The 14,725-nt window shown below is 36.0% G+C and overlaps 1 protein-coding gene across 1 annotated transcript in view; it reads left to right on the top strand.

The window, feature by feature from the left end:
* Positions 1–13,728, top strand: part of LOC136038667 (phosphatidylinositol 3-kinase catalytic subunit type 3-like) — a 34,766-nt gene extending 21,038 nt beyond the window's left edge. The window contains exons 3-5 of the mRNA XM_065721940.1: positions 4,895–5,855; positions 7,593–7,761; positions 12,219–13,728. Of these exons, the coding sequence (XP_065578012.1) occupies positions 4,895–5,855; positions 7,593–7,761; positions 12,219–13,601 (2,513 nt within the window). The 3' untranslated portion in view covers positions 13,602–13,728. The remainder of the gene's footprint in view (positions 1–4,894; positions 5,856–7,592; positions 7,762–12,218) is intronic.
* The last annotated feature ends 997 nt before the right edge of the window (positions 13,729–14,725 follow it).

The following is a 14,725-nucleotide window of genomic DNA, read 5'->3' as shown; positions in this document are numbered from 1 at the left end:
GCTTCTTTTGATATTTTATAAAGAACAGTTACCCTTCACGCTTTTTTTGATATTTTATAGAGAAAATTAGCACCTTTTTTTTCATTACGTTGTTTTTAGTGTGTTTCGGCAAAAAGGCTATACATGGTGTATAATTTACATATAAGCTGTAGCATAGGATCCTCACTTTTTACCCTCATCCTCCCCCCCTGTGCAAAAATAGAGAGCCCGTTTCCTATATTTTCAATTCAAAATAACTATACAGTTGGTATGAACACATTTTTTTTCATTAAATATTGGCCCTCACTTTCTTGGGAGCCACCCCAAATTGAGATCCCGTAAGAAATAGAGAGCCCATGTAGTACATCTTTAGTTCAAAATAACAAGAAGACTTTGTATTATAACAATTTTGTAAACAAACATTGGTAAAGTTGTTCTAAATAGGTTTGAGGAATAAAACGTTCGATTTATGCTTAAAATAATGGCTGCAGCAGTAACTGCAACCAGTTAAAGAGCAGACTACAGCCCATAGTCGCTAAAATTAAAAGCAACGGTTTTTTAATGGAACTATTTTGTGACAAATATTTCTTGGGTAATATCATTCAGTAGAGAGTCATTTCGTTCAGTTTGAGCTGAACATCAATATGTGATTACGAGGAGAAATTGTTTGGATTTTTTTCAAAATGGTCCGAGACCCCTCAAATTGAAATAAAAAGTACGCCATTTAAATGTGACCTTGCTTCTTTTTTCCCCCAATTGTCAGAAAAAATGTACCCCATATCCTTATAACTAGCGACAGTAGCTAACAAATAAAAAAGGAGAAAGTTTATTGACTTGAATTGTCTCTCTTGTCCCTACTTACTGTCCTTTTTCTCCCTAAAGTAACAGTTGGCTCATTTGAATAACGTGTGAACAGGGTATTTTTGATTAATCCATATAATACATGCGCATTGGCTGAATAGGTGGCAATGACATACCTAGGATTGGCTCCAATGACCTTATCCTCCCTTTTTGGTAAGACCTTGGGGAAAGCTCATAGAACAGTGTAAGAATAAAATGTTTTCTTCCAATAAAGTTTTTTTTTCTAACAGATTTAAAGCAATTCTAGTCCCTGAACCGTGAAATTAATAAGAAAAAATCTGTACTCTGCACTGGATAAAAGCTATTCAAGATTTTAACGTTTTGATTTGAAATTCTTATTTAGGTTTGGTCTTCCATAAATTTGTTTTTAATTTTTGTAAAAGCTGCTTTATTAAACTTGTTTAATCAATAAATCATAGAATCGTACAAAATCAATAAACAAGGAAAACGGTATTTTAGTCAGAGAAGGTTCCCTCCTCCTTGTGTATACTTTTGTATTTCAAAGAGTAGTTCAGACTTCTTTGTCGTTTCTGCGGACCTGTTTCTGTTCGTGGAATCTGGATTCGTGACTATTGTCTCCTAGCTCAACATAAATTAGGAATGCGGAAAATATTGCTAAATTACTTTTACAAACATTAGTGCTTAGTCATTACTAAGTGGATGGAGGGGATTCATACCCCCACAGTCTAGTCCCCAATGTCCTTCAGTCTGATCTCTCCAAACCAATATCTTTAGATACCTGTAGTTTATTTGATACTATTACATACGCTAATATTACATACAATATCTAAAATCATGGTTGCAGCAACCTAGTAAAGCGTGAACCAGAGTCAATAATAGAAGAAATTTAAAAAACGGGCTCATACTCTAATAGTGGCCCATTTTGTCATAAATTAAACACATCAGGTTTGGTTATACAGTACTGGATTTTACAGTATATAATATGAAAAGAACTTCGTTTTCTTAAAGAGTTAAAGAGGCTGCGTCCCAAAGTCGAACCTTAAAACGTACAGGAATTAGGAGAGGCAGTTGGGGGGTTGCCGCCCCCCAAACCCCCCGCTTTTAAAGACTCTTTTGTACAGGTTTTTTGTTGGACACCAACAAACCCCCAGCTCTTAGCTTGTGTGCTCTGTGTCTGGGAAACAGTTTCAATAATTATGTTAAAATGTAAATGGAGTGGTCAACTTCATTGTTACTAATTACTAGTTTCGGCGCAATGGTTCTCCTGTCCTCTTGTGTCTAACATTTTTCGAAGTTATTCCATTATTCATTCATTTCAATTTTTTGTTAATTAAAAGAGGGCCTTTCCGAAGGCAAGAGCGGGGGGTTAGGGGGGCGGCAGCCCCCCACAACAAAAAACCTCTACAAAAGAGTCTTTAAAACCTCTGGGTTATGGGCCCAGCACGCTTCCGCTGCGCCAAGCTGCTGTTAGTGTAATAATTTTTCAAACAAGTGATGTTATTACAAGAGAAAATTTTACCTTCAATGGGGAAATGGGTTTTTCTAAGCTAGAAAATTGGGGGGTTAAGATTTTCCGAAGAAACTTTCCAGGAAAATTACTCGGAGAATTCCGCGTCGAATGAGTCTTCGTACACCCAGATCCGATGTCGGCTATGACCTGTAGGCGTGGCAGAAAAAAAGGGTTTCTGTCATTTTTCTCAAATAAAAATTTTACCGATCAAGACAGAATTTTTTGAAGCTTTCAGTCAGTCTCACCATGTCGAGCTGATCATTTTGATGTACTTGATGTTGAAATTCGTAACTTTTAACAACAAAAAACTTAACATGGGCTCTTATGGGGAAATGGGGTTTTTCTAAGCTAGAAAATCGGGGGGTTAAGATTTTCCGACGAAACTTTCAAGCAAAATTACTCGGAGAATTACGCGTCGAATGAGTCTTCGTACACCCAGATCCGATGTCGGCTGTGACCTGTAGGCGTGGCAGAAAAAAAACAAAAGGAGAACATGAACTTTAAGTGGCTATGCGTGGTTTCTGGAAAACAGGGAAGGAGTTATCGGATCGAGCTGAAATTTCGCGGATAAGCTCCTGGGCCCTAGGGGACCTTAACTTGTGAATTTCAGCCCGATCGGATAACGTTAAAGGGGGGCTGGGGTTGGGGGGTCGAAACTTTCGGCCAGATTTTCCCCATGAAGGAAAAGTCGGAGGGGGATGAAATTTGGCAGGTTTCTTAGTTGGAGCTCGGGCTACGAAATGCATCCCTCCCCATCCCTCTGGGACCACTGGAACCGAAGATCGCTTAACATTGTCGTGGTTCGCCTCTTTAAAGAGGCACGAGTGTGCCTCCTTGATACAGCACATAAGAATTATACTGGTTATACAGCACATCAGGTTTGGTATCCCTACTGGAGTTCCCACAGAAATCCCCCATGAGCTTGATTAAAAACGATGTTTTTCCATTCCCTTGCCTAAGCATTTTTAATCTTCATCTAATAAATTACTAGGGTACATAGGATAAATAATTTTCCATTCTTAGAGCGAGGAAAAGAACAAGCAATAAGGTCCGCTGTGTAAAATTATGGTTTCCGCGCATTAATAAAATTTTTGTGTATTGAATGAGGATACCCATCTAGGTTCCATGTTTAGATGAGCAAAGTGGACCCGAACAGATGGCAAGTTAAGCGTTATTTTGTGGGTTTTATGATTAAGTCCCTTTTTAGCAGAGGATACAGAGTAATAAATCAATTACAAATCAAGTTCAACGAATAAATCAACCTCAGAATCCACAAAATAGTTAAAATTCACAGTTTTGGAAGAACAATAAAAAAAAATATTATGAAAGTTGTAAAGCCTAGCTGGCAAAGCATACCAAAAAAAAACGAAATGAATAAGAAACGAAGTTTTAGACAAGTGAAGTTGAACTGAACATAATTGTAGCATTAATAAAACAAAAATGAGATAAAAGAGAGATGGAAAATACAACGATACAACTCAGTTGTTTCTTTTGGAATCAGGGTTATCTTTTGGATATTATAAAATATATGAATTTTTTCCTATCCACGGTTAATATTATTGGCAGGATAAGATTGCTTATTTTTGCCCACATAAACTTGCAAAAAAGAGAGCTGCAAATCTAACGAATTCTAATGCCATCTATTAAACTACATTGATAGCAGATGGCGTGTGCGGATTAGTAGCTCCATACCAGAGCTGCAGTAACTAGACCAGATCAGTGCCGTTTCTGAATTAGTTCCGTTCCGCTATTTCTTCAATGTCATCCGTAATTACGATGTATGGAATAGATTTTTCAAGTTGTAATTAATAATGACAAAATAGTTCAGGCTGTTAGGGAATTATTAGCAAATGTTTTTAACAAGAGATTGATGTGAAAACGAGGGATCACTAGGAATTCATATAAATGTCTGCTCTGACCTGGAGTAAGGTTAATTTCAGCCTTTACTTACTGCCATATTACATAATTATTACCAGAAAAAAACCTAATGAAACCAATGTTTTTTATTTCAGCAAAAACTATTTTCTTATTTTTCTGTTTATAGTGATGTCAAATTAAAAATTTTTATTAACGCTGTTAAAAATCCAATTGACTAGGTATACATTTATTAACATAATAGTCAATATAAAGTAACTAAATAACTTAATATATACATATTAAGATACAAATATAGATAATACTTATTAATGAAAAAAAAAATAGTTTTTAAGCTACAGGTATTTGAAGATGAAACTTCTTTTTTTCTAATGTGGATTTTCTGTATTTGCTGTAGAAAGTGTAAAAGAACATTACGTCATCAAACCCTTGGAGTTTTTACATCTGTATCAAGGATAATTGTTTTTTCTTTTAGTAATTTAAAGATTACGCATATTAATTTATTCTGCAGATTTGAAGTTGAACGGGTCCTGAACGATTAATGTTTACGAGAGAGAAGACCGAATTTCATAATTAGAATTAGCTAAGCAGTCTTAGAAAAGGTGTGGGGGGGGGATTTATAACCTATGCAAAGTTTTAGCTTTAACTATATCCCTGTGTATTTTTCGTGCTAATTAAATCTAAACTTTGTATAATATTTATATTTAGATTCTGAGGAACTATGTGTAGTCTGTCAAGTTTGGGCAGACAATGAACCACTGGCACTACCAGTTACAACGTCATATAAACCCTTAAACGGCAGACAAAACAGACGGAATTGGAATGAGTGGATCAAGTTACCAGTAAAATACTGTGATCTACCTTTCACCTCCCAGCTCTGTCTGACCATATATGAATGTTCTGAGCCTGGAAATTACTCTCCAGTTGGTGGTACTACTTTGCCACTCTTTGGGAAGCTGAGTGTCTTCAGACAGGGACTGTATGATTTGAGGGTGTGGCGCAATGAACCAGCAGATGGTTTTGCTGAGTCCAAAACGCCTGGCAGACCGAAGGATACTGAAAGCTTTACTATGGAGAGATTAGCTGGACTAACGAGGAAACATCGCGAAGGAATGCTACCTCATTCTGATTGGTTAGATCGTGTTGCTTTCCGGGAAATGGAGGAGTTGAATGAAAAGGAGAAAAAGATGATGGACTTCCTTTACCTAGCCATTGAACTACCTCGTATCGAGTTGAACAACCTTGAATACTCCATCATGTATTATGAAAAACCCGGTGATGACCTTATAATTAAGCCTCTCAAACTTAAAGAATACGTAGTTCTTCCAGACCCTGACTTAAATCAAGAAAACCTTGTGGAAAAGAAGCATCATTGCCTTGCCCGCAGTGCTCGGAGTGGGCAATCTGATAAATTTCTAAAGCCTGATGCTGCTACGCGTGACTTTTTAACCAGAATTGTTGAATCACCTCCAACAAGAACTTTATCTAGTGATGAACAGGACGTCGTTTGGCGATTTCGCTTTCATTTAATGTCTCATAAGAAAGCTTTGGCAAAGTTTCTTCTATGTGTGAATTGGGACTCACCATCAGAGGTGAGGCAAGCTGTGGACTTGATGAAAGATTGGAGCCCATTGGAGCCTGAAGATGCTCTAGAACTATTCAGCCCAAGGTAGACATTTTCTACGTTCTTTTTTTGAAAACCTTTGAAAGTTGTCGTCTTTTTTGAGACTTACTACCTAACTAATATAACAGGATTGCTGTTTTTTTTCATGGAATTTCTATTCCATGGTCTTCTAGGTCGAGAAATAGCCTTGGAATTTCTAGGTCTAGAAATAGCTATATTTCGTCTAAAAATAGCCTTTTTTTTTCTCACAGAATAATTACCTTAACATATTTTATAAATAAAATTCTAGCACCAAAATAAAGGAATAACAAAGAATAGGCTTACTTCTTTCTTTGTATATCCTGAAGGGCGCTTAAAATGTATATTTACCTAGTTTCGATTGATAATTTTAAAACTACTGTATTTCTTGGGGGAGGGGTGAAATCAGTATTTTAGAAGGTCACATGTTAAAATGAGTTCAGCTGGCTTTTCATTTATGGCCAAATGATTATTTTGTATAAATCGTAAGTTTTCTAAATATTAATTTTAAACATTTTAACATAAAACTTAACATAAGTTTTTTTTAATTCTAAAAGGAATCAAGCTTTTAAAAATTGTAATATTTCAACACACTTTTATTAGATGATAACCTCAAGAGTCTAGAAATCCTTAAAAAAAAGCTTTAAGTGTCGGAGCTGAAAAAAGAATAGGGAAACCTTGTATATTTTAATTTCATGCTTTTTTGTTGGAATTTTAGGGATTTTCTTTGTTATGTATAGTTTTCAGATTCCTTAAAAATTAGGATGAGCCGTCCAAGCTGTGTGAAGCTTAAAAAGAGGGTAGGAGATAGATTGAAAAGTTTTAAAGAGAAATGATTTTATATTCGGCATGGCCATCTTTCGCTGTGCCTCGTCCTGCTCATTCTCATAATTTTAATGGTCCTAGAATGATGACTCAAGACGTAAACGGAAATAGCTACAATAGAAATTTCAGGGTGATGAAAATTGAGTGTCTAAGAGAAACTAATAAAATCTAATATATTTGCAAATAGGGATTTATTGGTCAGAGATTTATTCAAACAGTGACGAACCTCCTTGTAAAGGTGTGTTTTAAATGGAGTGGCATAATTTTTGTCAAAATCATGGGGGAGGGGGGAGGCTGTAGCCAATCTTCCAAATCAAGTGAAAATGGTAGTAAAAACTATAAAAATCAGCCTAAGGTACTTTATAATGCTATAAAGGTAAATTTGTACTAAAAAAAACTGATCTGTTTCTGTTGATGTTTGAATTGTGCAGGTTTATCTTAGTGTTGACAAGTTTTTGGAAGAAACTAAATGTCAGATGGCAGGGGGGGGGCAAACTGGGGTACGGGAGTGGGGGTGGGAGGAAAGCCAGGGTTTGGGAGGGGCAGTTGTCCCCCCCCCTGCCCCATAGCAAATTAAGACCCTGTTTAAACGAGCATATTTAAGAAAAGTAGAACGAAAAATACTTGCTTGCCTGCGAAAATGAAACCCACCCTCCTACCTCCCTATCCTAAACTGAGCTTTTATAATATTTGTAAGCACATAGTTGCCAAATAAGCAATTTAATGCTTTGAATCGAAAGGCAGTTTTCTCTTTGCTCCTTTTTATTTTTCCCTTTTTGCTATTAGTTTTTACTTCTAATTTTTTCAAAGTCTTCTTCGAAATATTCTGTTTTCCTTTGCTAATTTTTCTTCGTTAAAATTACTTTAATCCGTGGTCATAGAATTGTGTTTATGTTAATTCTCCCGGAATTCGGAAAACAAACTAATGATAATTTTCAGGTACAAACATTCCGTGGTCCGAAAGTATGCTGTCTCTCGGATAGCCAAAGCATCTGATGAAGACATTCAGCTTTATCTTTTGCAGCTGGTTCAGGCGCTCAAATATGAGGGTATGAACCATTCTGTCGAGCCTGAGACATTGTCTATACCTCTCACAGATGGCTCTCAGGTACTTTCATAGCATCTTAATTCTTCTTCTTTTTTGTTTCCCCTTCAGTTTTTTTACACAGGTTTGTTTTGAGTGGTAGATATTTAACAAAAAGAATTCAAGCCTTGGATTCTTTTTCACGGAGGTTCATTGGTCTTGGAATGAATATTAGTGACACATTTCGTAGGGCCCCTCGTGCCATCTTCATAAGATGTGGAGTTCAGTTTCGATGTTTTGGAAATATTATTCAATAAATCTCTTCTTATTTGGAATTTGTATAAAAATAAAAGTAAAACAGTTGAAAATAGGGATGAAACCTTTTTATTGACAGTGAATAGATATAAAATTATTTAACTTCATATTTCGAACACATATACAGTGTTCATCATCAGCAGTACAACTAAAAGACATGACTAAAAATAAACAAAATTCATACATAATAAACTAATTACATATAGTTTATTGCTCTTATTTTTTTCAATGCAACAGCGGAGGCAAATCTCTTTGACCTTTTCGGTTCCGGTTCGTTAGAATTATCTGACATATTACGTGGACAGAGGTCATAGCTCTTAGGTGAGGTGATATTTACTTTATTTGACCTCAGTCAAATAAAGTAAGAGTGATACAGGTGAATTTGGATTGAACTCAATTTATGATAATTTACTGAGGTCAAATAAAGTAAATATCACCTCACCTAAGAGCTATGACCTCTGTCCACGTAATATGTCAGATAATTCTAACGAACCGGAACCGAAAAGGTCAAAGAGATTTGCCTCCGCTGTTGCATTGAAAAAAATAAGAGCAATAAACTATATGTAATTAGTTTATTAGGTATAAATTTTGTTTATTTTTATTCATGTCTTTTAGTTTTACTGCTGATGATGAACGCTGTATATGTGTTCGAAATATCCAGTTAAATAATTTTATATCTGTTCACTGTCAATAAAAAGGTTTCATCCCTATTTCGAACTATTTTACTTTCGTTATGGAAAGGCAGTGTGGTCTTCGAAGTTATATATGTATAAAAATAATGCTAATTTCTTCCGAAAAGCCGTTTTTTCTCTTGTCACAAAACGCTCTTTTCAAAGCTTACAAGCATTTAAAACTTGATAAAAACATGCCTATATGGGTGTTCATCTGTATAGGCCGAAATCCAAATATCCCTTTGGATAGTTATATCCAAAAATGATCATTTGACGAAGGTTCGTTTTCGACAAGCACGAATTTGCCTCGAAGAAGCTTTGGAAAATATCCCTCGACTATCCTGCCATTCCCGTGGTGGGTGTGCTGAGGATAACTTCAAAATTGAACATGTTACAAATCACTATAAAAGGTACCTCTTTGGAGATTACATGAAAAACAGAGCAAACAGAGCATACTTTGTATATTAAAGGTTCTCATATGGCTAGACAGGCCAAAAGGCTTAATTTAACTGGGCCTTTCTCTCAAATAAATTGTTCGATGAAAATATCCTTCGTATTTTCTTAGAAAAATTAAGCGTACCATATTAAGCAATCAGTTTGAAGCAAAATAAGACTGTTTGAAGGAAACTGTAAAGATGGGTCGGCCATGATTGGATAGCATTTGGAATCACGAGATTTCCCTCTTCTCCTCTTAACAGGCTGCCATAGCCCTAAAAGCCTGTGTCCCGTAGGACCAATTGATACCTTTAAAAACAATCATCATCCTACCCAATATTTAGTATTACCGCGATGAATGGGATAACCTATTGGTTTGGTATATTCGGTTTAGGTTTCTTTATTCAAAAAGAGAAAAATATTTGTTTGCTATTTACAAATGCTGTACTTATGGGAAAAAACTGAGGTTTTACTAGCGTGCAGCACCTCCCCACCTCCCCTAACACCCTACTTCCCTGTCACCTCACTACCCCTCCTCCCTTCCACCTCACCTCCATCGTATCAAACCATTCAATCAACTGTCAAAATAGCCATTTTCACCCCTTCCTACCAACAAAATTCAAATTACCGATCTTTAATAAATACACTTTTACTTTTCTCTTACAATCGAAAGATATCAGCCGCGCTGATGTTCTTCGGTAATAAATTCCACATAAAAGTTCCAAGAAACTGCATTCCAAATCCAAATCATATACTGCTCAACTGCCAAATTATCACTAAACCGAGTCTAATAATCATGGATATCGCACTAATAACATGCTGAGAATTAAAAAAAAAAACATTTGGGACTAGATTATTTGTAAACTAGAAAACGAAAACGAACTTCTCTAGCAATTTTGGAAGAATTAGCATCACTGTGTTATTTTTGTGCTTGTCTCCATGACAGATTAGGACCAATGAAAAACCCTAAGTATCTTAGGCAATTCACTTGCTTTCAGCCTTCTCAACGCTTCATTAGTTTTGGTACAAGTTTATCCTAAAAATTCGCGCATATTGTTAATGTTACAATGATCCGTTATAATCCTTAATAAATGCGTTATAATCCTTGTGATACAGCACAAGGGTTATCATAAATATCTTTAAGATAAAATCGTATGGTGTCAACATATACCAAATAGAGTAAAAACCTAGAAAGGAGCCTTGAGGCACTCCATATTTCAATGCATATGAGAATGAAAGAATATTTAATACTATTTGCTTGGATCTTCCATGGAGGATAACTTTGAAACCACTGCAACAGAGCTGCGCGAATTCCTAGATACTTGAGTAGAATAGCTAAATCGTGAAATCTTTGGTATTGACTTCCTTTCTTATGTCTAAGAAAATTTGTGTTGGTAAATGTCCGTTATCCAGTGCAACACTCACACAATCACTCAGTTACAAGGGTAAGAGTTTTGAAGTGGCCTTATGGAACCCCAAACGAGTTTCATTAATAAGCCGTTAGCCTGGAAAAATATAAAGATGTTGTGGCCATTTTCCTCTCAGATATTCGACAAAAGAGGCAAAATCGAGTTAGAAGAAGAAGTAGCTAATAGACTACAGCGGTTAAAACAAAGTGCTTCAGATTTTTCAAGTAGGTTGGATCTTGTGAACACACTATTAAATTACAGTTTTAATCAATTTCTTGCACAGTGGAACCACTGTAACCAAATATCCAAGTTTCAATATCATTACTCTGGAGACTGGACGTTTTTGGAATTTCTTCGAGATTTGAGTTATCGAGATCCCATTGTGTGCGATATCCCATTCTCGCCTTCTTCTTCAAAAATAATGGTAGTCATAAAAATCATATTTGCACATATGAGGTGGTGATGTAGGGTAAATAGAATTCCCCTTCCCATAAAATTCGTCCAGGGAACCTCCCTTCTCGGAATAATTGTGAAAGTTTGACCTAAAACGTGCCTTGTCGCGGTTCTTTACTCTTCTCCTCTCTGAGGAGTGTGCCCAGGTGTACTTATGCTCACAAGAAACCGAAACTTGTCGCAAGTTCTATAGGATATTCCCAGTCCATTACTGACATGAGGGTCTATTCCTATTAGAATAAATCTACTTTTACATTCATTGCACAAGAATCACATTCAAGCAAAGGATCCAACCCTTCTGCCCTATGTACTTTCTAAAAATGCAGAGTAGAAATTTATGTGTTTTTACGATTTACGATTTTACACAAAATTCATGTCTTCGCGGGAGAGTCATAATGCCAGCAATAACCAGGATTCTGCTTTAAAGCAGAGAAGCAAATGATTGTGTTTGTTAGCTAGGATAACTGTATCAAGGAAATAGAACAGAATGTCAGTTGGTTCAACAAAATGGCTTTAAGCTTATAGGAGTATGTCAATACTTAAAATAAAGAACTAGATAGGCTGGTAGGTTCTAAATTACCAAGTTGATTAATGGAATATATTTTTCCCTCCCCTCTCTCTCTCCCTACCCTTCTCTCTCTCTCTCTCTCTCTCTTTCTCTTTCTTTCTCTCGTTCTCTCTTCCTTTCTTATTGGGTTTAATTTGTCGCCATTCTGTTCAGTTTTTTACTGGAGAATTGGATACCATTCACGACCGTAAAAGGATTTAGAAATAGTAGTATCGTTTTCTGTTTCTTCATGTGTTAAAAATGTAAAAAGAAAAAAAATAATAATAGACTATTTCATGGTAGTGATGTAGTAAAATTGTTTGAACTTCTATCTCTAAATCTAAATATTCACAGAAGCGGTACTTTTCTGCCTATTGTTTTTCACCTTGCTTGTTAGTAATTTGAGTGTAGCAAATGACCTCAAGGCCATTTTATGGCCTAATCTACAATGCGTAGATTAGGACTCACTCACAATGAGATTTTACTAATACCAAGAATTAGCTAACTTTCATTTGAGACAATAGGAATTTTTCACAAAATTTCTAGCCAATCAGAAAATTCTATGTAAGATCTGATTGGCTAATATTGGTAGTAGCTAAATCTCGATAATAGTAAAATGGTACTGTGAATAGGCCTCTAAAGTGTTATTTCAGACGCCGCTAGTTTTTATGTTTTTTTGTTTTGTTTTTTAATATCTTCTGTTTCTTTTAGGCTGATAATGAATCATCGGAACCAGAAGATGAACCTGATCTAGAAGCATCTCAGACATTAAGCGATATCATTGATGAAGAAATAGAAGCTCTTGACACCGTATCGGCTCAAGGCTTTGAAAGCTCCGTTGATTTGGCTACGTTTTTGGTTAACCGTGCCTGTGGAAATATTGTACTGGCGAATTATTTCAATTGGTACCTTGCTTCTGAGTGTGAAGAAGCAGATAAGAGCGCCAAACATGATAGTAAGACGAGGAACGTATATCTAGCAGTTCGTGACAGGTTTTTTAAGCAGTTGCAAACTAGTGGTAGACGATCTAAGCAGCTAAGGAAAGTATTAAAACGACAGCAAATTGTTTGGGAAAGGATAACAGGACTTCTAAAGACGGTACATAGGGAAGCAGCTAACAGGAAGAAAAAGATTGAGCGACTGCAGACGCTTCTTGAAGATAAAGATTTTCAAAAAGCTTGTGGAAGTGAGACAGAACCATTAGTATTCCCGCTCGAACCTCGGGTACGAATTTCAGGGCTAGATGCCTCAAAGGGCAGCCTTTTCAAGTCGAACTTAATGCCGGCTTTTTTATCATTCAAGACAGAAAATAACAAAACATTTCCTGCCATTTTTAAGATTGGTGACGACCTGAGACAAGATCAACTTGTTGTACAGATTATAGCTTTAATGGACAAATTGTTAAAGCGTGAAAATTTGGATTTAAAATTAACGCCATATCGTGTTCTAGCTATGCCGAACAAAACTGGTTTTGTTGAGTTTATTGACTCCGTTCCTGTTGCGGAAGTTCTAGAAAAAGACGGCTCTATATTAGAGTTTTTCAAAAAGTTTCATCCCGATGAGAAAGCTCCATTTGGAGTTGCACCAGAAGTTATGGACTCGTATATAAGAAGTTGTGCTGGGTACTGTGTCATAACTTACTTACTTGGTGTCGGAGATAGACATTTAGACAATTTGATGCTTACCAATTCTGGTAGAATTTTTCATATTGATTTTGGTTATATTCTTGGACGTGACCCAAAACCCTTACCTCCCCCTATGAAACTTACAAAGGAAATGATAGAAGCCATGGGCGGCGTTCAATCAGAACATTATCAAAAATTCCGGAAGTTATGCTACACTACGTTCCTCCATCTGCGAAGGCATTCAAATTTAGTCTTAAATTTGTTTTCTCTGATGGTTGATGCTACCATTCCTGATATAGCCTTAGAGCCTGATAAAACAGTGAAAAAAGTGCAAGATAAATTTAGGCTTGAAATGACTGACGAAGAGGCAGTTGTTTACATGCAAAATATGATCGACATATCTGCAACTGCTGTAATGGCGGCGCTAGTAGATCATCTCCACAAAATTGCTCAAGCCTGGAGGAAATAGTTTTGTATCGTTTTGATGGTAGTGATGAACCGGGTTCCTGTTTGAAAAGTATTGAATTGGATTTTTTCATACAGTTGTTCAAAGAGTTCTGTTATAGCTGAATAAACCGTGCCTAGAAAATATACAAGCATTGATTAATTAATAGTAAATTTGGATCATCTCATCTGCTAAAAATTTTACCCATAGCAATGATCGGTTCCCTATCCCTTAAAAAAGATTGTCGTCGTGGAGGACCTCCTTCAAAAATTCAAAGAAAAAGAACCCTGAAAACAATACTAAACCTAACATGGATACATTTTTTAACATAATTTCAAAGTAACAGAACATTTTGCATTATTATTTTCAAAAATTTAGCATGGATATTTATGAACATAAAAGTAAATGCTTACATTTATGACCAGAAAGCTTAATATTTGTCTATTAGATCCTTGAGCTTGGATATTGGAGCCGAGCTGCATCAAATTATTTCTATGATTGTTCGTCATAAATGTATAGGATTAAGATGCCCTCTCAACAAGTACTGCGCTTTGGAATGGAAACAGACACATCGTGGCTCTATCCTTTTATATTCTTTCCTTGTTAGTGCCCAGAACTCAGTAAGATTTGAAAGTTCAAACTCAGAACGCAGAGAAGAATCTTTTGAGATTTCAATTAATCCCTACTTATGAATTGCTCCAAAAAAAGGATCTGAAATCCAGTTCTCTTCACTATTCTGCTTCGAAAAGTATTCCCTGAGGGATATTTGAAGTGCTTTTGAGTGTGATATGATATCACATTTCTCTTACTTTGATATTTTGAGATTGTTCTCCATCAGGAAAATACGAAGTGCTCCCAAAACTTTACGCTGGTTCTTCATGAGGTAGATTTCCCAAAATAGTAATTTCTTTATCATGGGCTCAATGTCGTTACATACCTTGAAAATGTTAGTGGAACTATTCCGTAATTCTACATTAAATTTAATGTCTAAAAATAAAATGTCCCAGCACGTAAGCTGCTGTAGTCAATTACAGCTATTGACCTTGGGAGCCAACAGAAAAGATTGATCTTAAAAAAAAAAAATGTGCTTCATTTCTCAATTCAAACTACCTTGCAGTTGGCAAATTGTGGAATTATTTTGCCCCAAA

Source organism: Artemia franciscana, chromosome 18 (assembly GCF_032884065.1).
Source record: "Artemia franciscana chromosome 18, ASM3288406v1, whole genome shotgun sequence".
Lineage (NCBI taxonomy): Eukaryota > Metazoa > Arthropoda > Branchiopoda > Anostraca > Artemiidae > Artemia > Artemia franciscana.
The sequence above is the reverse complement of the archived record's forward strand: the minus strand, read 5'-3'. Positions and strand labels throughout refer to the sequence as shown.